Here is a 26,547-nt window from a genome sequence, read left to right as displayed (position 1 = left end):
ACATGAAAAATTAAGTATTTTATTCAAATTAGGAACAATTTTCAGGAACCCATTTCTCTAAGTAAATACACGGAGGTCTAAAGTTAGTTGACAGCTTAAGGAAAACAACACTGTAAGGGAAGAGCTGGAGCCTATTGAAAAAGAACTCACTGTACAAAGGAGCTAAAACATCTACTACTGCACATCTGGCCATTTGCTTGTATGAAAGTCTGAGCTCAGCATGGGAGAGGGAGAAACTAATGCCACAAGAACAAAACATTTTGTGCCAGCTGGAGCCAGGCAAAGTTCACTTGCCCTATACACACTCCATCCTAGCTGGTAGATCCATTTGCTGTGTGTTCATGCACACTTTTAATGTTGCCAGGACTGAGGACTTGACTTGGGAACCCCCGCAGAGTCCGTAGGCAGTCATTCTACTAAAGCAGCTCACAAAGAGCCTTCCCTACTGTGCCACGTTACTCACAGTTGGCACTTGCCCGTTGCAGATTGTACAAACAAGCTGAGGTGGGTACATGAGGGCTACATTACAACCATCACACACACACACCCCCTTCCTTATGGCTTTCATGTTCAGACTCCCCCTTCTCAATTCTTGATCGGAGGAGGCCTTTTGCTCTTCCTGAAACCAATAGACAAGTCTGACTTTTGGTTACATTTTATTTACAGATCATTATGGTACATTTCATTGGTGGAATTTATTCTGGGATTATTAAAAAAATAATAATACAGCAGCATTGTGCATCTTGGAAGGGAAAAAAGAGCCAACATATTATGCTGACTTCTTCCGGGCTGGATAAAATTTTACCATCTCACAGCAGAAAAAAAAATTCATTTTTGAGTAAAACCAAGAGAGATTTTCTCCTGCAACTTGTTTTCTATCTCCTCAATTCCCCCCTCCCCCCAGCTGCTCTCTAGAGCCCTCTTTGGTTCTGTGCCCATGTCACAGACAGGACAAGAGAGATGAGGACGTCATGGATCTTCACCTAGGGACAAGCAGCCATGTTCCTGACATACTTGTTCCCCCAAAGACCGCACACAGTAGTGGTAGTTCTCCAGCTTCTGTGTTTCTCGGACCACAGTTCGCAGGCTCCACAGACACAAATCTGAAATGCTAGACTACTCCACAATGCAGCAGCAGCTTCTTACAGAGCTCAGAACGGCCCACAGATGTGACTCTATAGGATTTCCCAGACTCAGAAATCCACCCTCAGAATCCAGCACACCAGCTAAGTATCAGCTGTATTCCTTTCAAAGTTTGGTGCCTTTTCTGGAAGCTGTGACCCGGGGTTTAAAAAAATATGGAGCTTGCAGGCACTGGTGATTCTTCTTTTGCAAAGATTAAGTGGAGTTTTGTGACATTTTGGGAGTGCCCAACCCAAAGAAATTAAGCCCTTTCTTGTCTCCTGCACACCTTTACTCGGGGCCTTCCCAGAAAGTCGCAGAGTGGAGTGCAGAGCCTTGCTTAAGGCCAGGAGATCCCACCCGAGGGATCCAGGATTAGTCCTCTACCTCCTGCTTTATGTTGCTTATCAAAACGGGAAGCTCTGGGGCTCCAAATTCCATTGCTGATGGGTCGATAGTTTCCTCTTTCACTTGCACAGTGATGACTATTGAGAGACAGAAAGAAGATCAATCAGTCCACCCCAGAAAGCTTCATTAACAGTTGGTGTCAACAGTTCCACAGAGTCCACTCAGTTCCTATGGACACCCAGTGACACATACTTTGGGGTCTCATCAGTCCCATTTCCCAGCGAGCAGGTGCCCACATCACATAAAAATACTAGCCCAAATGGGCCCTCTTACTGGCAATCTCAGCAGAGACCAAGGAGGCAGTAGAACACAGAGTAACCTCCCATCTCATCCCTACAGGTGATCCCACCAGGTCAGAGGCAGCTGATGCTGTGGATGTACACCTGTTCCAGGAGTACACAAGGCAATCAGCCTTCAGGAGTAGCTGTGTCAGACTGGGACCTCTCTCATTCTCTCACACAGTCAGAGTGTGATCCCCACTGGGACCTAGTTGCAATGCCTGTTCCTTTGTTCCTCAGTTCCTTTGTTCAGAGGCAGCTCTGTACATGCTGGGGCTGCGCTGACCCACTGCTCTCATGGCCATGGAGTTATGCAAACCCCCAGAACCTTTTCTGCAGAAGAAATAGTTCAATTTTGCTGTGCTCTCTCCTCAGCCCAGGCCACAGAGACCCTATGGCATGTCTGCTAGGAAGGGAAGCAAGCCACAGGATTGCTAATGGCACCCAGCAGGTAGGGGAGGGGCTGCAGGCTAGAGTGACTCCCTCTCCTTACTCTCATCGGGTGCTGGCTCCGGTAAGGCCTTGCTTGCAGCTTTTGCTTCTCGCTTTGCTTTTGGGCCAGCTGGTTTCTTGGCTGCCTGCTTGAGGGACCGGGTTTTGGCAGACATCTTTTTCCCTTAACAAAGAATAAAGAGTGTTGGGGGAATCTGTAGTTCTGCTAAACACAACGTTCAACCTCCCCAGGCAGGTGCTCCACTGAGAAACCACAGAGCGGAGCCGAGCACACACGACCAGCAAAACACATTCTCACTAGGGGAAATATCATTACCTGTCAGCCAATCAGACACACTCCCACATCACTGGTGGCAGTCATGTAACCAATGTCTCGTAACCAATGTGTCTCGGTATGAGGTGGTGGGCAGCCTCTGAAGGAGTTAACTAACCACACTCCACATAACACACTCCCAACAGAGGAAGTGGAAGATGGCTATAAAAACCACTCTTCCTATAATCCTACACAAGCTGCATTTTCTAACACATTGAAGCCTTGTCTACACTAGCACTTATACCGGCAAAACTTGTGTTACTCAGGGGTATGAAAAACCACCCCCCAGAGCAACATAAATTTTGCCAGCATAAGCGCTTGTGTGGACAGCGCTATGTTGGTCTGAGACGCTCTCCCGCCGACACAACTACCGCTGCTCGTTTATGTGGCTTTATTACGTTGGTGGTAGAGCTCCCACCGACCTAACGTGGCTACACAAGCACTCTTACAGCAACACAGCTGTACTGATACAGCTGTGCCACTGTAAGTTTTACATGTAGACTAGCCCTAAGGCTCCGGTTTAACAAAATACTTAAGCACCTCAGCAGGCCCACTGAGCTTAGTTAAGTGTTTTGCTTAACACTCAGGGCCCAGATCCTGAAAAACTGGCAGGGTGATCCTGTATTGGTGTCTGCATAATTTTGTTAGTTAGGGCACTATGACCTTTTAGACTAGAAGCTCTGTGGGACAGGAAACGTCATTTACTATATGTTTGCATATCACCTAGCACTGTGGAATTGCGGATTTTAGGTGCTACCGCACACACACACAAACAAAACAAAAAGAGCAACAGCTGGTCTGAGCCCGTTAGCTTCTCAACAGACACCAGCGCCATCCTCATTCCCCTTAGAAGCTCACACCATGGACTGATTCCAGCTACCCAGGCCAGACCCCCCATCATATACTCTGACAACTGAGAAGCTGCACGTTGTCGATGAACATGTCAGTCACCTGGAAGCACACTTAGGGGCAGACAGTCCTAGTCTGGATGGCAGGTTACAGCCAATAAGCACAGCCTAGGATCCTCCCCCCACACACAATGCCCAGGAGCAAGTGCAGTAAGAGGAGCACAACAAGATGGGCCAAGTAAACGAAGTGTATCCCAAGTCAGAAAAGGCCTCTCTTCTGCCTACGATGAGCTACACCTGAGGGTTCTTTTAACACTTCCCAGCCAATGGGGGAAAAGAAGAACGCTGTGGCGGAGGAGCTAATCAGTCACTTACTTTTCTTTCCATAGGGTTTCTTCTTCTTTTTAGGCACCTCCTTAGTCTTCACTGGCGTTGTGGCCTCTGTCATGAAGAGGAGAGGGAAATGAAAGATGGGCTCCCTAACCAGCAGATAACTGGGATGCCATGTTATAAGGTAGATACAAGACCCACGTCCACCAGCCCACTCCCTCGTCCAGAGCCAGCCTGCCACAAAAGCAGAAGGAAGAGTGGTGCTGCTAGGTCTGTGTGGATGAGGGTCCAGGGGAAAGGCCCCTGAGCATGGCATGCTGGAAATAGCTGGCGGTGGAATTGTACACCAGGGAAGATGGGGTAATGCAGGGATGAGGCTAGCAATTCTGGGATGGAAGGAAGGGCTCGGACGTGTAGCAGTGGCAGCCCCTGCTGGCTGAAGAGAAGTGACACTCGTGTGAGGTTCACCCCGTCCTCTAGAGACTGGGGGCACCAAGAAATTGTAGGGCCTGTGAAAGGGAGGGGGCAGAGCTGCACCTGCTGGAAGGACAGGTAGGGTAAAGCTGTACTTGAAGGAAAGAGGGCAAGAGTATAGCTAGAGGAGGGCATGGAAGTGCTTGTGTGATGCCCCATTTCAGCACGAACAACCCCCATTGGTTGATGGGATGGAACACAGGGGAGACTAAAATCCATCTGTGGTGAAATGGGAATGTTCTTAATGAATACTGTGTTTGCCTCAGTTTCCCCTATGTATTATTCAAGTATTTAGGTGATGGGATAAGGATGTGATTTGTGTAGTGACCACTAGAGGGCACGTGTGGCTGCCTTTAGCTCCTGCACATAGACAATGGCTGGAACCCATCCCCTTGCAAGGTGTGGGAGAAGGGGGAGGGTCAGGTGACCTCCTGAAGGGGGGGAGGGGCAAGAGACAGACAAAGGCAAGTGGAGGGGGGAAGCATGTCTGGTGCTGGCTGGCTGGAAGGGGCAGTCCATCCCCTGTGGAGGAGCCAGACTCAGGAAAGGGGGCTCTGGCACCCCCCAGGATGGGTGTTGTAACTTTTTGATGCATCTGCTAACAAGTTCTATTCTATACTGTGTCCCTGAGGACTAATAAACCCTCCTGTGTCCATGCTGGCTGTGAATCGCTTCTGACTGCAAGGCGAGGCACATGGCCCCTTGGGGGTCATGCAAGAGCCCCCTAGGCATCCTCTCCAGGTGGGCTCACAGTGGGGAGCTATGGCAGAACAGGGGTGCCAAACGCTCCAAAGGCAGACCCAGGAGTCGCTGAAGCCCAAGTGGGAGTGAGCCCTGAGGGGGGACCTGCTCCATTAGTGTCCTGACTGACTTCCCCCTGCCTGGTTCCAGTGCGCGGGTCCTGTGGGACTCCCTCACTGCCTCAAACAGCTGGTCCTCTCCTCACCATGCGAACAGGTTCTTCCAGTCAGCTGGCGAGCAGGCTGAGAGCAGGGGTGAGGGGCACATGGAGTCTATGTGGGACAAGGGAGCTGGTTTCTTTTCCCCACAAGTCACAGAAGAGCAGGACACAACAAGCAGTGGGCCAGAAACCTGCCACCAAATTCAGCGTCACCACGATAGGGGCACAAGAACCAATAAGGGCTCACCAACCTGGGGCCACTGGAGGCTGCAACTGGTAGCCTGTCAGCTCACACCAGCCTACAGCATAGATATCAGGTGACTCACAGTCCACCCACTGGTCATACTCGCTGTCCCAGCCATCAAAGTGGATGCTGAGAAGGCGGTGGACCACACGCTTTACCGTGGCCACGCAGATGAGCCGAGGCTCCATCAAATCCACTGCTTCCAGCTTCATGCCGGCCTTGAAGCCATGGTTTGGGCAGTCCTGGGAAGAGGAAAAACCCAACCCAATCACATTCAACCTAATCCCACCCTTGATGCAAATACAGTGTGGTTATACTACTGCTCGTAGCTCAGGAAAAGGAGACAGAGCACAGTGGTGCCTCATTCGTCCCTCTCAACAAAGTCCGTAACAGGATACCTACGGGGAACTTCAGCTACCCCATATAAACAGGCCCAATGTCCACAAGCCCTGCCGTTCCCTAGCAAATCTCAGTGAGATCAGATGCTAAACCAGAGGGTACAGCTTTGCAGGGTTCAAAGGACATCTGACTGAGCCCACTAAGCCAGCGCAGTCATGAGGACTGAGGAAGGGAGGCAGGTGTGGCACCATCTTATGACACCATGGTGCAATTTTGCTGGTGTGGAATGGCTTCTGCATCCCACCCCAGAGGTGGCTGCATTTCAGTGTAGAGAGTGATCCCTGTACACACAATCGGTGATGAGCTTGGAGTACCCTGTGGGCTCTAAAGAAACACAAGGCACCATAATCAAAAGCCCATTCCATTACTAAATTCAGAGCCAGACTGCACCGTCTGTCATCACTAGCCACCAAGGGCCTTATTTAGAGACCCAATGGGAAAGAACTCAGGGCCCAAGCCACTGATAGGAGTGAAAACACCCAGGCATTTCCCGATAGTTTCAGCCGCTAGCATGGAACAGCCCAGCTCAGAAGCTCCCACAACGTGTTTGCTCCTCCCTGCATGCTGGGTCCAAGTTGGGGTGTCTTTCTTGCCCCCCTCCCAGCTCATACTCACCATGTTGAAGAGCCGCACTGGCACGGCTTTTGATTTGGTCTTTTCCAGATAACTTGTCCAATTGAAATTCTTTGCATCATACCCTGCAACAGCAGAAAGGTCATGGGACATAAGAGCTGAGAGTGCAAGGAAGGATCAGCAGCTCACAAGGCGGCACAACTGTCCCCCTGGCACTTCCAGGACACAGTTTAAAGGTAGATAACAGAAACTGCACCACTCTGCCAATGCACTGCAGTCCGGCACCCTCTTACTGAGAGGAGCTTCAAGTGGTGCAATAGCTTTGAGATGTGGATAAACGTATCCAATGGGGACTAAGCTGAAATTAAATAGTCCATCAAATACCACATGCAGGAGGAAATGGACTTTAAACACATTAGTAGACATGATCTCTTCCTGGCACCAGGAATGTCCAAGGTAGTATCAGAAGCAGAAGCCCGCCCTCATTTTCTGGATCTGACAGCCCAATGGGTTCGGAAGCTGCGGCAGCGACACAGAAAGCAAATTCAGACCAGACTTGAATTTTATTTCAGATTAGGAGCCATCAAATACGAAACAATTCCTTGGAGCAAGTCGTGGGAGTAAGGTCAGTTCGAATGGATCAGCTGTTGCAACCTGACCAACTCTGACTCTTCAAAAAAGCAGCAAGCAGGTCAGGGCCTCATAATTTTGGTCAGTCTGAGCCACATTTAAGCCATCATGTGCCCCTAGGAGACACGCAGCCCAGCGACCTTAGAGGGTGGGAGGTTTCAGAGTCTCACCTTTAGGAGGGGTCAAGTCGATGTTGTTCTTATGGCAGAAGTTTACAGGGAAGATGGCGTGTGAGGAGGCATGGTAACAGAACCAATCAGAGCCATCTGCAGATGTTGCCCCATCAATGCCAATCATAAGATAACCATCCAGCAGGACCTGACAACATAGGGAAGGCATGAGAAAAGCAGCTTAGCTTGCTCTAAAGCCTTTCACCCTGAAAGATCCCCAAGACCTCTATGGTTTGTCTGTCAGAGGATCATGCCCCCACTAGTGAAATGCAGCCACCTCTAGGGTGGAGCATGGTAGGTGCTAAACAATGCACGGCAATACACTCAAATGTAGCATCACAGATGGGGAAATGGTAGCTTCTCCAGCTAAAACTGCAGCAGAAGTTTTAGTCCACAGGACCTAGTGACTTGGGATGGAATTTGACAGGGACACAGGGCTGACGCCAATACGCTTGTGAAAAGTGCCGTATCTTTAAATGGTCAGGAGCTCAATTTTCCATCTCAAAGGACAGTGCCTCCAGCAGCACTGAGCCCCCTCAAGGCTGTGCTGAGTCACTGATTCATTCTATAGAACAGCACCGCCTATTGACTCACCAACCACTGCTTCTAGCTGTGCCTTGGAAGCCCCCCATCCAAGCACCAAGCAGGCCTGACCCTGCTCACCCTATAAAATATAGCAGGCGGACGTGATGCGGGGGCTAACAAACCACCTCTTCATTGCCATGAGTTCCAATCCCTAAAAATGGGTAGCACCAGACATGGCTTAAGGGGAACGTTTTCCAGACAAATAAAGAGCCCTTTTGTAATCTTTAGTCAACCTTTTGCTTCAAATCACTCCCCTTTGGGCTGTATGGGGAGCCAATGATTTTCTGGTGGGAACTGGAAATCCATGCTGATGTTGCAAAGTGGACTACAGAGCCTAGAGAAGGGAAAGGCTCATTGGGATCATATCGCCCATCGCCCCACCACGTGATACAAGGCACTGCACAGGGAGTGAGCATGCCTCCAGAGGAGAGCCGGGAGGGGAGAGAAAGCAAGACTCAGAAGCCAGGCAGAGCAGAATGTATGAATACACACAGCCCTTCCCCCCAGCACTCCCCGCACTCATTCGCTCCTCAAAGCCATGCTCTGTAGGCTGTGCTGACACCTTCCAGGAGCTACTGAGGTCTTCTGGGAAAAGAGACCCTCCCCGCCAATTATCCCGGGTCAGAGGATGTGGGAGAAGTGCATCGCACATGTGCTGCATTGGCAAGGAACTCTAAATGCTGCAGGCATGTACACTTGTCCGCAGGTAGCATAACAGATGCCTGTACACATCTGCAACCTGGCCCCAGCCTTGAATACTCCAGCTGTGAAAGCCGCTTGCAGGCCCCTGAACAAGTGCCCGAACCCAACCTCCTTCCCCGCTGCCTCACTCCCTAAGAGCCCCCCCAAAACAGGGTCCTGACTCCTCTCGCACAACCCCCAGCAGGTCCCCCTCTCTCCCATCCTGCCCTCCCAGGACTAAGGATGCTGAGGAGAGGCTCAGAAGCCATAGGTTTCAACCGGGCGTTGCTAAGCAATGCAGCAGGCTCTGTCCCCGCTCAGCCCAGGTTACCTTGCACACTGTAGCCACACAGATGTTGCCCAGATTCAGGGGGTCAATCGCTTCCAATTTCATGCCCTCTTCGAACCAGCCCCCCTCGGCATAGACAGACCGCACCTAAAATAGACCGTGGGCAAAAGACAAAGCGTGAATCACTGTCAGGGCCACGGGCCCACCTCTGAGTGCAAAGGGGAGTCAAAGCCAGAGGGGCACAGCAAGGAGGGGGAAGGGGAAGGGAGGGAAAAGGAAAAGTCGCCCTAAAGCAGAAACTCGAATGAACGAGGCACGACTGGGGGGAGGGGCACTAATGTGATTCAAAACCAGACAGACAAACCAAACCCAATGGAAGGAAGAGAAACACCCCTGAATAAATACATCAAAGGGAAGAGCCAGCCATCCCAATGCCCTCCCCCACCCAGAGCCAACAAGCTCCCAGCCTCCCACAGAGCAGGCACCTTGTTCCTGCCCAGGCTCTGTAGTACACACACCTGACCTGCCCTGTGCTCCCTCAGTCCAGCCCAACCTCATGTAAGCGTCCCCTTCACCCTTGGCTGGAGCCTACTGTGTATCCACCCCCCTGCTCTAAGTGCAAGAAAACCTCCCAGCCTGACCCCAGCGCAAGCCCTCTCCCCAACCGACCACCCCCGCCTGCTCCTGGTCACGTTCCCCCACCCCATCCTCAAACACCCTCCATTCCCTCTCCAAGCCCCCACAGCCCAGCATCAAGCAAAGCTTCTGCCTCAAGGCAAGCAAATCCTCTCATCCCAGCCCTGAACAAGCCAACCATGCTGAGCTCTGGGGGCCACACATTGCTCCGCTATTGCGAGGGGGAAGAGAGCTCAACATCTACCTGCGTTAAGAGTCCAAAAACCAGTGCCAAAGTGTGGGATGGGTCCCACCATCTCCTGGCAAAGCTTCCCCCCTCACCTCCCTTTGCCGTGGCAGGGTGTGAGGGCTGAACTCTCCTACCTTCTTGAAGAGGTAGGGGACAGCATCACAGTAGATCTTCCGGAAGGTGGGGTGGTTCGCCATGTCATTGCGCTTTTCTTCTGCCAGGGGAGGGAAACAAGAAAGAAGAGCAGAAATGAGACATCTACTGAGATGTGGGGGCAGGGAAGGGAGGGCCTGCCAAGTGACCATCTGATCAGAGGTCAGCAGTGGTAAGAAACAGGATGGCGCCAGCTCTATGCCGAACCTGGATTTCCTTTTTAAAGCATAACAAAGCATGTGGGCCCCTTTAAGAGAGGGTGCTGCTAGGTTGCCTCTTAATAATAAAGAGAAGAATTCTAGAAAATGAATGGGAAGAGCAGTCCCAGAGCATATGATATGATGCCTCTTGGTCTCTGGACTCCCCTGGGGAACGATATTGCCCCAAAATTCCTCTCCTTAAAGGGCCAAGCCCCAGAAAGGGATGACCTGATGTCTCCTGCTCTTAAAGGAGCCAGCATGCTTTGTCACATACGACTCAATAACTGTACAGCCATTCATAACATTTGTAACTATGCAGGCTAACATAAAGGCACAGCATACTCACACTTCAAGGGGAGAAACTGACTGCGTCTTGGGGAATCAAATAAGAAATTACACTTGTCCCACTGACATGCAGCAGAGCATAATTGGCCAGGTGCACTACACTGGGTTGTTCTGCCTTTGCAACACCTTCTAATGGACACTAGAGAGTAGGTTACAGGGCTAGGCAGAACCACTGGTCTGGTCTGCTACAGCTGGAAACAGGAGAGCTGATTACACGGCCCAGATCGCAGGGCATAGGAAGGCCGTGTCAGAATCAGAAATAGTCCATGAAAAACCAGGACTAGTGTCAACTGCAATCTTGTGTCAGCATCTCTTTGGGACCAACCAACAGACAGCAGACTGGGAGATTCCTGAGAAAGGCCTCATCTCATGTGAATGTGTACCTGTCTTTTTGATGTGGTGGCCCACCCTCCGTGACCAGCCCACCGGGTGAATCAGGGAGCTCCACATATGGCACCAGAAGTCATCATCACTGTCACCATCCTCATAGAGGAGCCTCAGCCGGCCACCGATCACCGTGTCTACTACTGCCATGCGCGTCCGAGACACATGGGTCTTGTCCACTACCTCCACCCGCATGCCCTGACGGAATGGGTACTTCATGTTCTCCGCCATCTAGGAGGACAACAAACAAGCAGGAGGTCTCAAGCGTTTCTCATCCCCAAATGCTTTACACAGCGTGACTCTCCACATGACACACTGATAACTTGGCTGCATGTCAGCTCTGGGAGGAACAGCACCTCTAGGGAGGGGGGCAGCAGCCATTCGGAGACCATGTCATTGCACAAAAGGACTGGAGATAAGAAAGCCTGAATGACCCGCCCTAGTGAAATCCCTGTGATAATTAGAATTTGGCAGAATGTAAGTCCTCAGACCAAAACTGGGCCAGGACAGGGGGCTCACAGCTTACTTCCTGTGAAGGTGGTTGTAAGGTCTTCAATAGCCACATGTGGTCAGAAACTTGTGGTCCGGTCCAGCTCCCAGTGAAGTCAATGGGAGTCTCTCAATTGACATCACGGGGAGTAGGATGGGCCCTTTGTTTCACATTTCCTAGAAAGACTGAACCTCCAGCAACACCCTTCACCACTACACTGGAGCACTTGTAGACTGACTGAGGGACTCTACACCAATGGTTCTCAACCAGGGGTACATGTACCTTTGGGGGTACACAGAGGTCTTTTAGGGAGTACATCAACACATCTAGATATTTGCCTAGTTTTGCAACAGGCTACACTAGTGAAATTAATACAAACTAAAATTTCATACAGACAAAATGAGAATGTAAACAATTTTTCTGTAATAACGTGCTGTGACACTTTTGTATTTGATTTTGTAAACAAGTAGTTTTTAAGTGAGTTGAAACTTGGGGTACACAAGACAAACTAGACTCCTGAAAGGGCTACAGAAGTCGGGAACGCTTGAGAACCACTGGTCTACACTGAGTCACCCGCATCATCCTTCCTTTTCCTTGGGGGGACTCCCTAGTTTTGACCAGGCCCAACTCTACTTATCCTTGAGAACGTTCAAAGGCATTTTGTAAAGTACCTATCATCTCGGTGTGTCAGAGCCAAGGATCTCAGAGTGCAGTGAGATCTAGCGCCATGTGACAAAACGAACATTAGGAATATCTCAATGGGGACACATCCATCTCAGATCCAGATGTGCCTTGTAGAAGTTTTTCCCCAGACTTGGGTGTGAGGAAAAAAAAGTATTTCTGTCTGGAAAAGCATTCCCATCTCTCTCTAGCACTTCACTGCCAACTATGCCCTTAGTCAATGGGAGCTCTCCCCAGAGCTTATGTTACACCATAGCCTAGTGGGTCTGACAAATTATCCCCAAAACAAGCAGCTTCATTGTAATCACAACGGCCTCAGAAACCAGAGGAGACTCCAGTTCAGTGTCTCCAGTTCAATATCCCCAACTACCCTCCATTCTACAGATATGTGAATCCCCTCAAGTTCTCTTTCTGTCTGTCATGTCATGGTTTATTTTCCCCATCAGAAATTTACAGAGGGGTTACAACCCACGAAAGCTTATGCTTGCAGAAATTAAATTTGTTAATCTTTAAAGTGCTACAGGACTTGTTTTTATCAGAAATTTAGAGTCTTTACCAGCCAAAGAAGCTTTTCAAAACATGCCAGCAGGGGGAGCTTGCCTTCTCCCTCTACTCTGACTGGAGTTGCATCCACTAACACCTCCTCAGATTAAGATCTAAATGACTTTTCACACCCAATGCTACTGACTTGTGTGCACTTCAGGAGAGCCAGTGAAGCTAGACTAGTCAGTTTTATCCTTCTCTCATTCCCCAGCATGTTGCTGTGCTTCCAAAAGTGGAGAATGTTTCTATTCAACACAAACAGCTCACTCAGTGAAACAAAACAATTCATATTTAATAGCAGGATTAGCTTGCACGCATGTGCACACACTTAGAAAAACAAAAACCCCACCAATATTTTGGGCCTCAGCTGTTTAAGAACATCCTTTTAGGCCCAGTCCATGTCCTGAAAGAGAAACAGTCATATTGACTGAGTCAAAGGAGCCCGTGCCATTTAAAGAAAGTACTGCCAAAGGAGAATTCTTTCCAGAGATGTTAGACAGCACTTAAACAGTTCAGAAGAAAAATACCCTCCCACCCCGCACTGCACTATACTTGTTCTCCCTCCCAGTGTCAATGAACAACAGGAGAGGTGAACAGAGCTGGCCCGAGAAAGACGTTTCCCTACAGTGTTGTGACTCCATCTATGAGCTGAGTGAGTTGTAGAACCTTCCCGCTGCCCTTCCCTTTTACCTTGATGTGGAAATCCACAGGGATGGTCCTTGCTCCCACAAGCCTTTTCATGAGGTACCCCCTCCAGTCTGTGTACTTGGCGTGGATGGCTGTGCAGGTACAGAGAAGAGTATAACAGTTCACGTCACTTGCTGGTTGCACCTTCATGAGGGCACAAAGTTAACAATGCATTTGACCCCATCTCCTCTCCAGGAACCGCCTGTCTAAATTCAAGATGTTCTTCCCATTCAGCTACACCAATTATCACTAGTCCTTCACTCACACACATTCACAGACACACTGCTGCTATGCACCAGCAGCACGTCAGGTCTCTTGAGGAGTTTGATGGGCGTTGCAACCATTTGGCACAGAAAGTACAAGAAAATTAGTTAATATTATTCTTTCTATTATCGTTGCACTGAGGAGCCCCAGTTACAGACCAGGATCCCATTGTGCTAGGTGCTGTGCAAACCCAGAACAAAAAAGCAGGGGAGTCCTATTCAGAATAGTGGCTGGTACAAAGGAAATCAATCAGCCCCTCCTGCTTAGCCTGCCCCCTACCACAAGAACAAGGGGGCATTTGAAAATTAAAAGGCACTACGTTTAGAATGGATAAAAGGAAATCCCTTCAAACCCAAAGGCCTGCTGGAGGTGGGATATGAAGCGAAATGATCAACAGCCTGCTCCAGTACAGCTTTGGTTATTACATTAAGATGCCTCACAACACAGACCAGAAGACATGATCTGTGCTTTGGAAAACTTACAAACTAAGATCCCAATCCTGCAATTAGATTGATACACATGGACCTGTGCATCCATGCAGGGCCCTACTAATTTCCACATGGGAGCAGGAGTCTGCCCATGCCGATCTGATTGCCAGACCGGGGCCTAATTTGGGACATGAGGCTGTATAGATTCATAGATTCTAAGGCCAGAAGGGACCATTGTGATCCTCTAGTCTGACCTCCTGTATAACACGGGCCATAGAACTTCCCCAGAATAATTCCTAGAGCAGATCTTTTACAAAAACATCCAATCTTGATTTAAAGATTGTCAGGGATGAAGAAGTAAATTATTCCAAGGTCATAGGGGGCAGGGAGAAGGTTGGTATAGGCTGTGGAAATGGAAATCAACTGAGTAAGATGCGTAAGTCAGATATGTCCATTTCAAACTACCTAAGTAGTGTTTAATACCCCCTATGTGCCAGGATCCTTCTCTTTTACTAGCACCCCTTGTGATTCTTCTGGTTGAGGAGAAATGGACACAGCTCGTCCCATTGCCCTCCAGCACCACTCCTAACCAACCAGAGGGAGTTACAGAGAGAGAGCAAGGCAAGGAGTTGCTTTCTGAGGACCAAGGGAAATGGACACTTTATAACAGAAGACAGCAGTGAATCTGCATTCCCGGGTGTGAACATGACACCACAAGACTGAACTAGAGATGTAAATATCAGTTAGGAAAGGTAACCGTATAAACTATTAAAATTATATCGGTTAACTGGTGCCGTCACCATGGAGACCGAGAGCCCATGTCGCTGGTTAACCGATAAGTATTAGTCTTAATGGTAAGACTAATACTTATCAGTTAACCGTTTAGTATTTTACATCCCTAGACTGAACTAGTTGAGAAACATGTAGGGTTGAACACTGGCCCCTCCTCTCCCAGCATGGCACCATGTAGGCACTCACTCTGGGGGGGTACCAGGATTTTGCTGTTGATAGCACACCAGCCGATGGGGTGAATATCCACTGTGCCCAGGTTGCACCAAAAGTCATGGTTGGAGTCATTCTCAAAGCCTTCGTACCGCAACAGCGCTCTGTATCCTGCAGGAGGGAATGAGAGATGGAAAAGATGCATTAAATCTGGATTGTTTCTCCACACTAGCTACTGCAGGATTGTTCCCTACAACACATTCTCCAGTGCTACATGCAGATTAATTTCAAGTGAAGGGACTTCCACTACTTTCATTGGAAGACCAGCACAGCTTAATGGAGCGCAGCAACATGAAGTCCTTCCACAAGTCCTGCTGGTTTATCTTTGCTTCATTTCCAACCATTGCTCCTAAACAACTCATCTCCTTCCTTGGCATTCCCCCCTTTCAAAGACCCCTAGATGGCTCTCATAGCCCTGTGAAACATCATATGGACAGGCTAGATATATGTAGCTCTTTTAAACATTCCTCAATTATCTCCAATCCATGTCAGTTACTGAGAAGCCTCTGAGACCTACCAGCGATCTGGATGACAGAGGCGATCCAGTACACCCGGCTGGGGAGCACAGCATCGCTATTCAACACCTCCACCTTCATCCCTTTCATCACATCCTCCCACTGCTCAAATAGTGGCACCTGCAAGATTGGGGCAGAAATGTAGAGAGAAAAGAATGGTAATTATGATCAAGGCTGCATATATTCTGCAGACACAATCTGCCTCAGAGCTGTGCTCCAAAATTTATGCTTTCATTTAAACCGCAATTGTCTAGCCCTTAGGTTTGTGAAGAGAAACTATGACAACATGAACCGAGCACAACTGAGGCACCATTGCCTTCCTGAGTCTGCAGACAGCCAGAAACAGTAAACTCTAAACTGAACTGTTCAGTTAATCTCAATGGGATATTAACTTTGAAGTCTAAAGATGGCTTTAGCACCCACATCAGGACAATACTGATGCAACCAAGTTGCTGTTTGCTGGCTCTAGAACAAGCAGCAGTGATTGTGTAACTTCAGAATGAGAAGGAGTTTTCTATACCTCTGGTGAGCTAACTCTGACCCTGCAGTACCAGTCCATTAGGACAAGAGTGCTAATCACCATGGGGAAAAAAAAAAAAGAGGCAACTGCCCCATGGAAGGTGGCTACCTCAGTTAGCAGGCAGCTGGACACCTGTTTGAGGTTAGAAAGACCACAGTAGGTGCTACGGTTGCTATCGTCAGGCTGCATGCACGGCTGTACAATGTTGTAGGGGTGTGTGATCAGTGATTTCTGGCATATTGGCCTCCTTGAAGGACTTGTATTATGATTTCCAAACTGTTAAGGAGCTAGGAATAGAACTCATGTGGCACTTCTTCTCCCACAAGCACGTCAGAGGAGTACTGGCTGGTGGTGACAGGCCCTCGTGGAACAGCATGGCAGGTACCTGAACACCTACGTAGGAAGACCCACCAAAGCCTATGATGCCAGAATAGGGAAAACTCTAGATTTTAAGAATGGACCTGAGGGAGGGGGAATTATTCCCATAATAAAATATTGACATTAATGGTGTCTCCACCCCCACTGTGATTCTAAGTGCATAGCCATTTTTACCATGTTTAATTAAATCATTTCCTAATCACACCCAAGCAAAGGATGCTGTTTCAGCTATATACTCAGCAGGAAGGTGATAGAATGGGGTTTTGGAGCTGAAAGCAAGGCAGAGATACCCACTGAACTGCAATGACAGCGTAGGGACAAGCATAGCAATTATATCTATTTACCGCACATGTGAAACTAAGGGAGATGGCTTCTATGAACAATGCAGCTAGGATGCAGAATTTACTGCATGCTACAGCCAGCTGACCAGGCACTCTTGCATCTGAAGCTGTTGTTTATATTCATACCATATGCAAAGGGTGAGCTACGAGGTTGAAACTCTCTATGCAGACACCTTCAAAGTGCTAGTGGAGTAGGGAATTTCAGTTTTTGTCCTGTGACTCTCCTACAGTGGGGTTCAGTTTCTCTCTCTGTGGCACAGGTGATCTATAGTCATCCTTGCACATATACAGCACCTACTGGGGTAGCAATGTGGTATGGGAAGGGAATTGTATTGAAGAATAATTCAATGCAGTATTATAATTAAAGAACAGCAGGTGAGCCAGAATCTCTCTTGTCCAGGAATATTTTTATTAAACACCAAAGGCTACAGGTCAGCTGCAATATAAAGACATAACAGCACAGGGCAACAGATCACAGTGGTAGATCTGTTTGAGCCACATTTACACAGTAGCCTCGGCCAGCAGGCCTAATGTTAGGTCAACGTGACAGCTGTTTTCTCCTGAGACACTGTTTATTTGTTGAGTTTTCCTTTGGAACCATCTCTTCCATTCACATTTCTCACTCCAGAAAGAGTTCTGCTTAATTTTCCTGTCCTCCTGGGGGAACCTCCTCTTGTCTTTCACAGGCAAGCCTAATTTTTCCCATTTTCTCCAACCCATACATGATTTCAGAGCCCAGGCACATGTTCAGGACAGATCTTGTTTGCTCTTCTTCTGGTCCCTGAGGTCTGTGAACCTTTTCACCACTGTGGATCTGGTCAGCTTGCCCCCAGTTTGCTCTAGGAGGTCTATACCGGTGCAATGGCCACTGAAATGAAGAGAGAGTTAACAGCATAAGCAACAGCACATCCACTATACCAACCAGTATGATAAAAGTAATAATTTAACTTTAGTTTCGAACTCTAGTTCCTTCTTACAAGATACTTTCTTCTTGGATTAGAGATGGCAAGAACATAGCATTGCTATTCACACAACACTTCTAGGAATAAGGGTGGATGAGAATGCTACTTAATGGGAGAGGGAGAAGAGCCAGGAGTGATCCTAACTGAATTAGGAAAGGTGGCTTAGATCTCTGGCCTATACACAAAATTGCACCAGTTTAACTTAGGCCTGGTTTACACTTACCTCGAAATTCGGCGGTAGTTGATGAGAGTTACGCGAGCTACGCGGAGTAGCTCGTGTAACTCCCGTCGACTTCGTAACTCCTTCTTCGCGGCATCTTCACTGCGCTGCGTCACTTGAGGGGGTGGTTTTAACGGGTTGACTTCCGGATCAATTGAGCAGGTCTTCACTGACTGCTCAATCATTCCGGATAGATCGATCTGACGGCGGCGAATTTGCCGCCGTCAGTGAAGACGTACCCTGAATCTGCTTAAATCATACCTTCACAGCTAATTCAGTGCTATTCTGTGCGGACACTCCTAAAATCCATTTAATCCTGGCTTACAGACAGACAGTCAGTTTTAAAGGAATGTGTCCCCACACATGGGGCTTGCAGTGGTTTAACTAAACCAGGGCATGTCTGTCAGTGGATAAACCCTTATCGTGGGCCAAAAAGGATGCTGCAAACATCTCTTTACAGGGCTCCCATCAAGGGAAAGAGACCATTTTAGAGAGTGAGAAGGCTTGGAAGTTTGCAGTTGTGGCTCACACAGAGGAGAGAGGACCAGCTCTGTGACAGCTTTTGTGAGGGAAGAGGGAAACTATCACTACCCTAATACTTCACTGCAAGACTGGAAGACCTGCTCAGAGATTTTCCAGATAAAATGTTCCAGGTGTGGGAAAAGCCAAGGGCCAAGATTAATTGATGCCTGATAAACGTATTAGATTTTACTGCATGCATATCAAAAGGCAGTCAGGAACAGGCAGTGCAATTATTGTATACCAAACCCCTGGTCTGTATTTTGTTTGCTCCTCCCTTTGCCAGTAAAATATGCCTAATTCCATGCATTTAACAGCAAGACAGACTGATAGGAGATTGCAGGTAGTTGGGCAGCGTGCACTGCAAATGGGGCAGATGGATATAATCTCACACAAGTGTTGTGTCCATAGTGCCCAGCCTGTAGTTTCCTGCAGTGAGTGTCTCTTGTTTTTAGACTTTTTACATTGCAGTTTGTCACTTGTGGACTATCTGCCCTCCTCTCCCCGAGGATCTGCCAATTTGAGTCCAGCCATGTAGCATGGCTCAGCCAAGTGCTGTGCAAGCCAATACAGGAGTTTCCACCTTGACTGGGAACAGAGGTCTACGAGCCAAAAGGAAGGAGCGGTACATATAGGTACAGATCCTGGGAGATGTCAGGATGACCAAAACAGCTGAGCTGATGGGGGATTTGGCAAGTGCTGCAGAAACATGTGGGTAGAGAATGGACCCAGGTGGAATAAGAGGAGAAAAATGGACATTTCCACCCACATGGAAGATTATAGCTGCTCTTTTACATACACTAATGACAGCATCCAGAAGACCCTTTCCCCCATACCTGTGAAGTCATCCACTCCCCCCATGTCTGTACATAAAGCAGTAAGAAGCTGCCTACCTGCTGCTGTATAGGGCCCCATATCTCCTGATTTGTAGTCCTGCCAAGTCAGCTTGGCTGTCTTCTCCAGACCCTGGGTTCCTGAAAGCTGCCATTCTGGGAAGCTGGCAATGTGATCAGCAGTTCCAGTCCAGCTCCTTGTCCTGCAAGTCCACTTAGTTCATGGACTACTGTCCTTCTCAGAGTTCTCCTTGTCCCTCAACAACACACCGCATGTTGCCTCCATGCTAGTTAGTAGCAAATCAGGCAGAGTGGAAAGGCGAGTCCCAAAAATTGTGTTAATCTCATGAGAGGGACAGATTGTTCTTGTTCTGAACCATATCATATTAGATCTTCCCTGCCACCATCTCCTCACAGCACCATCTGACACTCGAAGTGATGTCCATCTCAGCCAATCACTCAGTTGCCAGGCTGAGCTGGCCATGGACCTCTTCCTCTCCCCGGACAGGCATCAGAGACCACACATCAACTTAGGCCTGCTGGCAGCAACTTTTGTAAGATGGTCTCCTCACAGACATGCTGAATAGAATCAGCTGGGTTGCAAAAGCAGATGATGTTGTTCACTGTGAGAATACAGAGCTCCATGATAATTGTGTGTGCGATGCAACTTGTATGAGCAGGTGGATTCCAGTCAACTAGAGCCGCACACCGCAAAATGCAGATCATGCAGGCAGTGACAAGTGTAAGGGGGACAGTTAGTGGGAGGACCATTGGCATCAGTCGGACCAGGACAACAGAAGCTCCATCCACACAGTGGCACTGTCCTGATGGAGTCTGGCACAGCAGAGAACCAGTGGCTGTGAGGTTTGCTCAAAGCAAGCTAATCCAGGTGGCCGTGGCCTCGGTGCCTTGCCAAGAGTGCCACATGTGTGCGGTGGGACAGCTTGGCAGCCAGCACACCAATTTCCTCTAGTCCATGACATGGCCATAGAACAAGAACAAAGTAATATCAGAGAAACCAAAGGCATTGTGCGAGGAGCCACCCGCAGCTCAAGGTGGTGGGTAGATGGAAGAAGAAAGAGACACAGAGACAAAGTTTCTATTTCTCAACGGTTTGGGGTCCTCACCCCACAACTTGGGAGAACACTGTGCCACCTCCCTCCCTCGCCCCAACACCCCCTCCAAAGACTTCAAGTCATAGTGGCTGGAACCGGCTAGAGCGAGAGCCCTTCAATGATATTTCTATCACAGATAACACCAAGATCCCTGCCCATTTCCCTCCTGGGGACAGAGCATGCTCCCTCCACTGGACTCCAGCATATTGACCAGCAAGGCTCTGACTCTCCCTGTCACTAGGCAGAAGAGTCTGATATCAAGCTCTCCTAGCCCATGTGGCTTCCACACCTCTTTCTCAGTCATCTCACCCACACACAGGAAGAAGCCAATAAGCCCAGGTGACAGGACATACTATACAGGCAGAAAGGCATGGAAAATACAGGGGACTCACATGTTTGAAGCAGCTGACGGGGGCAGCCTTGTAGCCATGGTCCTGCAGGTACTTCCCCCAGTCAAAGCCCAGGACCAGGGCTGTACGGGGACACAAGAAAAAAGAGTGCCAGAATCAGCAAGGTCTGAAGGGGATGCAGAACACATAGCCTTTCTCCACCCCACCCGCACTTACCGTCTTGGCCGGTCAGTGTTCCATCTGCCAGTTGTCCTGTCCCCTGGGAATGGAGAAATGCTCCAATTTTGGCAGACCACGCTGCTTTGTGCAGGACTTTAGCCTTCTTTGTAGGTGGTTTGCCCTGCGGAAGCATAAAATGAAGAGAAAGTTGGGATCCAGAGGCATAGGGATAATGTATCCCTGAAGGCAAGGTGCAGACTCACCTCCCTATCTCTGGCTGAAGGATTTCAGAGGTCATGACATTCTTCCACACCCACTGGCCAGGAAGAGCATGGATACAGTGTAGTTCTGCCCTCCCCATCTTTTCCCACCCATGCACAGAGCAGGAGTCATCACCCTTAGGATGTCATGTATTCTTCAAGAAAGGAAGGGAAGCACCAATAAGCCTTCAGCAAGTGCTGTCTTGTTCTTATCAGTAGATGTATCTTTCCGGCTAGTCCCATTTTGATCCCAGAGGCCACGGGGTGGGGTGTCACTCACCTGCAGCCTTGCCAGGATGCTGGCTTTCTTGGAGTTTGAGGAGTAGCTCCTTGAGCAGGAGACGCTGCAGAAGCGTTTGGTCTTGGAGAAGAAAGCTTCCCTTGTGCCCACGATCCCACACATTTCACATACAGCTGGGGAAGAGAAAGCTCTATAGTTCACATTCTGTGCATACAGCATTAACCCTGCAAGGGCAAGCCTCAGGCCAGCAATGCTACAGCACCAGGAAGCATAACCAATTTGGCTGGCCCCAGCAGAAACCTGAGCCTCCTGACATAACTCAGAGAGCTTAGAACACAATCACTGTGCAGGTCCACTCCCAGGGAATGCATATTAAGCTAAACCCCCACACATCTTGAAGCACTGCATTGCTTTCAAACGAGTCCATTGCCATTTCTAATCAGCTATATGCTTTGCAGGCAATAAAGAGGCCAACGGTACCTGGCTCGGAACCACTGTCCTCCATCAATCGGCCTGTGGTGGGCGGATGTAGCTGCAGAGGGGAGGTGGGCAGCTCCCCAGCTTCACAATCTGCCACATCATTATCACTAGACTCATCCAAGCAGGAGCTGCTGTCACTGCCCATGCTGCTGTTGTAACCCCGGAAGCTGTCATAACCCCCAAAGAGGTCCAAGTCATCGTCATCATCTTCATCCTCTTCGTCCTCATCCTCCTCCATCTGCTCCAAGGATGACGTCTTGTGACAGAAGGGAGACAACAACTAGTGGAGAGAACAACTTTTTAGACCCAAGATTTTCAATATGCCCTTATGCAGTAAGCCTGGCTTCAGCACAGCGGGGTTGTCCCAGGAGGCTTAGGAAGGAAAAATCTGGTGTGGCTATTAAGGATTCTGTCTAGGAGACCCAAAATCAGATGACTGACTCACTTGGGGGTGGGACTCCAACCTGGTCAATGAGTTCGCTTAGAATGTTTCACCCATTATATTAGCATTCTCAGAGAGAAATAATTCACAGGTGCATAGGTGGAGGGGGAGGAGAAGGAAACCAGGAGTGTTAATTTAGGAGACCTACAACCATATGAGGGAGGCAGGGTAGTAAAAAGTTGGAGGGGAAGGGTAGAGAACACGTCCCTTCATCCACTTTTCTTCCCAGTAGTTGAACCAGTTCACTGGCAGTACTGGATATTTCTGTGCAGCATGGCAAGACACTGACATAAGCATCTAACACAGATGTTTCAGCTTCAGTCACTGAATTCCATGCCACCCCAACATTCCCCAATAAAACCTTGAACACAGAGGATCAAATTCAACCCTGAAGCAAGGAGGTGCAATTCCTAATGAACAACTGTACCAGCTTATACCTGCAGAATTTGATCCAGCAGATGTAGTGGCAGGAAAAGAGAGAGCAAGAGCGAGCACGCGCGCTATATGAATGAAAGGGTTCTACAAACATTTAATTTTATCATGAGTTGTTCATAACTAAGTTCCAACCCTGAGTTGCTACAGCAATGGGGTTGTTAGTAAGGAGGAGCAAGAGGGTAAAGGAACCAGGAGAGACAAGAAGGGTTGATGATTGTAAGAATGTAAGGTAAGAGGGGTTTTGAACTGTGTTTTGGCTAGCAATGAAGGAAGTTAGGGGATAAGTAGCTCCTAAGAGCTCATGCAACTGCTGCAAAGCATCAGCCTCCTAGGGATAGAGCAGGGTTGGGCGCAGAGGGATGAAGAAGAGACCATAAATGCCACAGTGGACGTAGAGGGAGAGATCAGTTTGCAGAGGCACATAGCCAGAAAGGATCAACAACAGTCAGCACTGGAGGCTGATTGGTTACTTCAAGGTCACCAGCTCTTTTCTGCTCCCAAGTGGTAATGCAGTGACATAAGCTTTTAAGATAAGAGCTCTTCAGCCTTCAATTATTACACTCCATATTGCTTTCCCTCCTCTCCTCTCTTCTCCCTCTGCAAAACAAAAACTGTCACAGACAGATGCTGGGACACAGAAAACAACTTCTGGCCTAGTGTAAACAGATCCAGCTTCCATTAAAGAATACAGGGCTTCCAGCGGCTCACATCCTGCTGGAACTCTTTCCCCCACTGGTGCAGGGGCAGGAAAACAGGATCCTGTTCTATCACCACAGCCATAGGCCCAGGGCAGAACCAGAAGACCACAGCGAGGAAGTCCAGGGGCTCTCAGGCTAGACGCTACCCAAAAACCAGAGACTGATTATTATTATTGTGTTACCACAACTCAGGGAGCCTTATCTCGCCAAAGGCAGGCAAGGCACGTTAAAGCACAACCAACCAGACCGTTTTAAAAACAGAGTTCAGGGGATCCTTCCCTGCCAAGTCCCGCCGGCTACATCCTCCTGCTGCGGGGGGCTGGACGGGTCCCCCAGGGAGCCCATCATTCAGCGCTGTCCCGGAGCTCCTTAGCGCAGCGAGCCACAAAAAGGCCGGGGCGGTAACCCGCCCTGGTGCCGGCCCTGGGACGGCTGCACCCTGGCTCCCGGGCAGCGGGAGACCCAAGCACTCCCCTGAGCAGAGCCGGGCTCTGAACGGCGGCTTCTCACCCGCTGGGAGAGGCGCCCCCAAGCACCTCGCTGCTCTAACGCGCGGCGAGACCCACCGTGCCGCAGCCCAGGCCCCCGGCTCCGGGCCCCGCAGCGGGGCTGGGCAGCGGCTCCAGGCCGGCCTCCCGGAGCTCCGCAGGGCAGCGCCCGTCCAGCCCTACGGCTGTGGGGGGGAGGAGAGCCGGGGTTCGCACAGCGCTGGCGGCGCAGCCGGACACACCGTGTCCGGGGGCAGGGGCTGGGCCGGGCGCGCCGCGGAAGGCAAAGGAGCCCGGGCCGGAGGCTCCAGCATCCCGCCGCCCCGGACAAGCGGCTCCCTCCTGCGGCCGGCGACGGACCCTCAGTCACCCCGCCCTGGCCGCCGCTCACCTCGCCCCGCTCCTGCTCCATGGCCCCCGGCCCGGCCCGGCTCGCTAACAGCAGGAGGCCACCGGACACATGGTGCCTCTGCTAAGCAACCCAGGCACTTCCCCCCGCCCTCACACACCGGTCACATGACCACGCTCGCGTCACGCGCCATCCACCGACCCCAGCTTCACCGGAAAAGCCTATTGGCTGGGTCCCCTTCGTCCGGACCAATCCCCGGAGCGATTGCTTAACAACCGGAAACAGGAAGGAACGCGTCCGCCCCCCCCCCATCCGCCGAGGGGCATTCTGGGAGTTGCAGTTCGCGCATCTTCCAGTAGCTTGGGAGAGAGAGGCCTCGCAGAGGGTTACAACTCCGCCCTCCCCCCCACTAGCCAATCGGCTTCCGTCCCTCCGCAGCCCCGGCGCGTGGTGACTAGTCCTTCCTCCGACAGCGTCGTCCTCGCGCTACGGCAGCCCTGGAGAGGGGGAAGGGCGCGTGGTGGTGCTTCCTTCGTGGTCGGGCCGAGCTGCTTCCATCGCCTCGGGGGGGGGCGGGGCAGGCAGCTGCTGCTACAGCTACAGCCTGCAGGGCTGGCAGGAAACCTCCGCCCAAGGGAGGCACGGGACCCGGGCGCCCTGCCGGGCTCGGCTGTGCGCACTTTGCAGTGCCAGTGCGAGTCCACGCTAACTCTGGGTCTGCAGTGCAGAGCGAGCGCCGGCGCCGCGGGCTGAGGATTGCAGCGTTCAAAAGTGGGACTGGGGAGGCGCCCAAGCCTCGATCGCTCCTGAAAGAAACCCGCAGGAAATAACCCTGCGGGGTGTTACTGCGCCTAGGGAGCGAGACTCTCGTGCTGGAGCCAGACCCGCTCCCCGGAGCTCTCACACTGACAGCGGTTGGGTTTTTTCCCCTTTTGTCCCTGCTTGTCACGCTAAATGCACACTGTTCCCGAGAAAGCAGCCAGCCATGAGATGCAGGAAGATGGCAGGTTATTGGTAACTTGCTGCAGTTCCTGACTCTTAAAAGGTGTGCTGAGCCTGTGCCAGAAAGGTAGCCAGCCATTTCCACAGCCCCCGACTTAGGGAAGTCCTCCACACCTTCGTTTTTACAGCTCTCTGCCGCAGCTTGTCAGTGGAATCGTCCGTAGGGGTGAAGTTCCCCTCACAGTTTGGAACTAGACTGACTAGATGGAAATGTGAAAAATCAGGACACTTTTTTAGGGGGAGGGGTAGGTGTTGCGGCACAGTTGTCTATATAAAACAAATCCCCTAACATCAGACTGTCTGGTCACCCTATGCGGGTCACACATTTAGACCTGGTCAACACTACAGAATTTTGTCGACTAAAGTGTGAAGGTGTATACTGAAATGCTCCTCCTGCCACTGTAACTCCCCTACTATGCCAACATAATAAAACCACCTCAGTGAGAGGTGTAGGGCTTATGTTGGTGCAGTTAGGGTGATGCTGTGTCAGTGTAACACTGCAGGTCACTTACCTCAGCTGGTGGCTGTCATTTTTGTCAATTTCATGGCCGTGAAATTGACAAGAAAGCCAGGCAGTTAAGAGTCCAGGTGTCCCCTACTCCCAGTGAGAAGTCTAGGTGGCTGGACCCTGAAAAAAACTGCTAAAAGCTGCTAAAACTCCAGTTCCACACCCTACCCAGGGACAGCTGTAGCTAGACCAGAGGTGGGGGTGAATTGTTCCTTATAGCTAAACTGACCTGCTCTAAACTGGTTTCACACTGTGGTGGAGTCAAGTCAGGCAAATCCTACTACTTTAGGGTATAAGAACACATGACAAATGTTAGTGACAGTGCTTAATGGGCTGCTGGAAAGTGCTCAGATGTTATATCACACTCATCACTCTAAGAGCAGATATAGGCTAGAGGTGGCAGGACCGCACCCCACGCCACACCATGTGTGAGAAGAAATTAGATCTGAACCTTTTGAAGCCTGCTGAAAGACAATATTAGCCTGTTCTGTAGTGGTGGGCTAATGAGAGGTTCTCTCTTCTTTCTCCTTTTCCAAGTGGTTGGTTCTTCAGGCAGTAAAATAAAGAGGCAGACAATGTGTGTCTGCTCTAGCCAGCCCCGGTGTTGCTAGTTTCTGAACTTGGGCTTAGCAAAATTTAGTCTCAAGGTAGTTGCAGCCTGTGGGGGGAGTGGCAGTACATGGTAAGACAAAGGGGAAAGATTCCACAATCACAACTCTAAAACCTCAGCAACGATAACAGGAAGGTGTTTTGGGGTTATTTAAATAAAGGTGATAGAAGCAGCAGTTAACTGGAGACATCCAGAGATATTGGTGCAATTTTCTTGTGATTTACACCAATCTTGTACTTCTGGTGCAATTCCTTTGACTTCATTGAATTATATCCATGTAATTCAGAGGCAATTCAGATCCAAGTTTCCCTGAACATGTCATCTCTAGTCACCAGATTCAAATTTGAATGTATGGAGACCTTTAAAAAGGTCTTTCAACCCT

At 49.8% G+C, this 26,547-nt stretch overlaps 1 protein-coding gene across 4 annotated transcripts; it reads right to left on the bottom strand.

The window, feature by feature from the left end:
- Positions 1-639: 639 nt before the first annotated feature.
- Positions 640-24,739, bottom strand: L3MBTL2 (L3MBTL histone methyl-lysine binding protein 2). Of its 4 annotated transcripts, none has more exons than XM_067559563.1 (17): positions 24,088-24,739; positions 21,634-21,913; positions 21,193-21,326; positions 20,710-20,833; positions 20,536-20,615; positions 15,258-15,375; positions 14,717-14,851; positions 13,050-13,138; positions 10,645-10,876; positions 9,698-9,777; positions 8,741-8,845; positions 7,144-7,291; positions 6,386-6,468; positions 5,379-5,613; positions 3,798-3,863; positions 2,302-2,424; positions 640-1,607 (listed from the first exon to the last, which is right to left on the bottom strand). In XM_067559563.1, exons 1-17 carry the CDS (start codon positions 24,106-24,108, stop codon positions 1,498-1,500), a joined length of 2,163 nt encoding a protein of 720 aa, XP_067415664.1. In that variant the 5' UTR covers positions 24,109-24,739; the 3' UTR covers positions 640-1,497. The 4 variants fall into 4 exon arrangements, with proteins under 4 accessions (XP_067415664.1, XP_067415665.1, XP_067415666.1 ...); XM_067559564.1 differs by having other exon boundaries at positions 21,634-21,889; XM_067559565.1 differs by lacking the exon at positions 24,088-24,739 and adding an exon at positions 22,981-23,369.
- Positions 24,740-26,547: the final 1,808 nt, after the last annotated feature.

The sequence above is a fragment of the Emydura macquarii genome, unplaced genomic scaffold (assembly GCF_026122565.2).
Source record: "Emydura macquarii macquarii isolate MOO-44397 ecotype Brisbane River unplaced genomic scaffold, CSIRO-AGI_Emac_v2 contig_2205, whole genome shotgun sequence".
In the NCBI taxonomy this organism is placed as follows: domain Eukaryota; kingdom Metazoa; phylum Chordata; order Testudines; family Chelidae; genus Emydura; species Emydura macquarii.
This window is presented reverse-complemented; position numbering and strand designations above follow the sequence as displayed.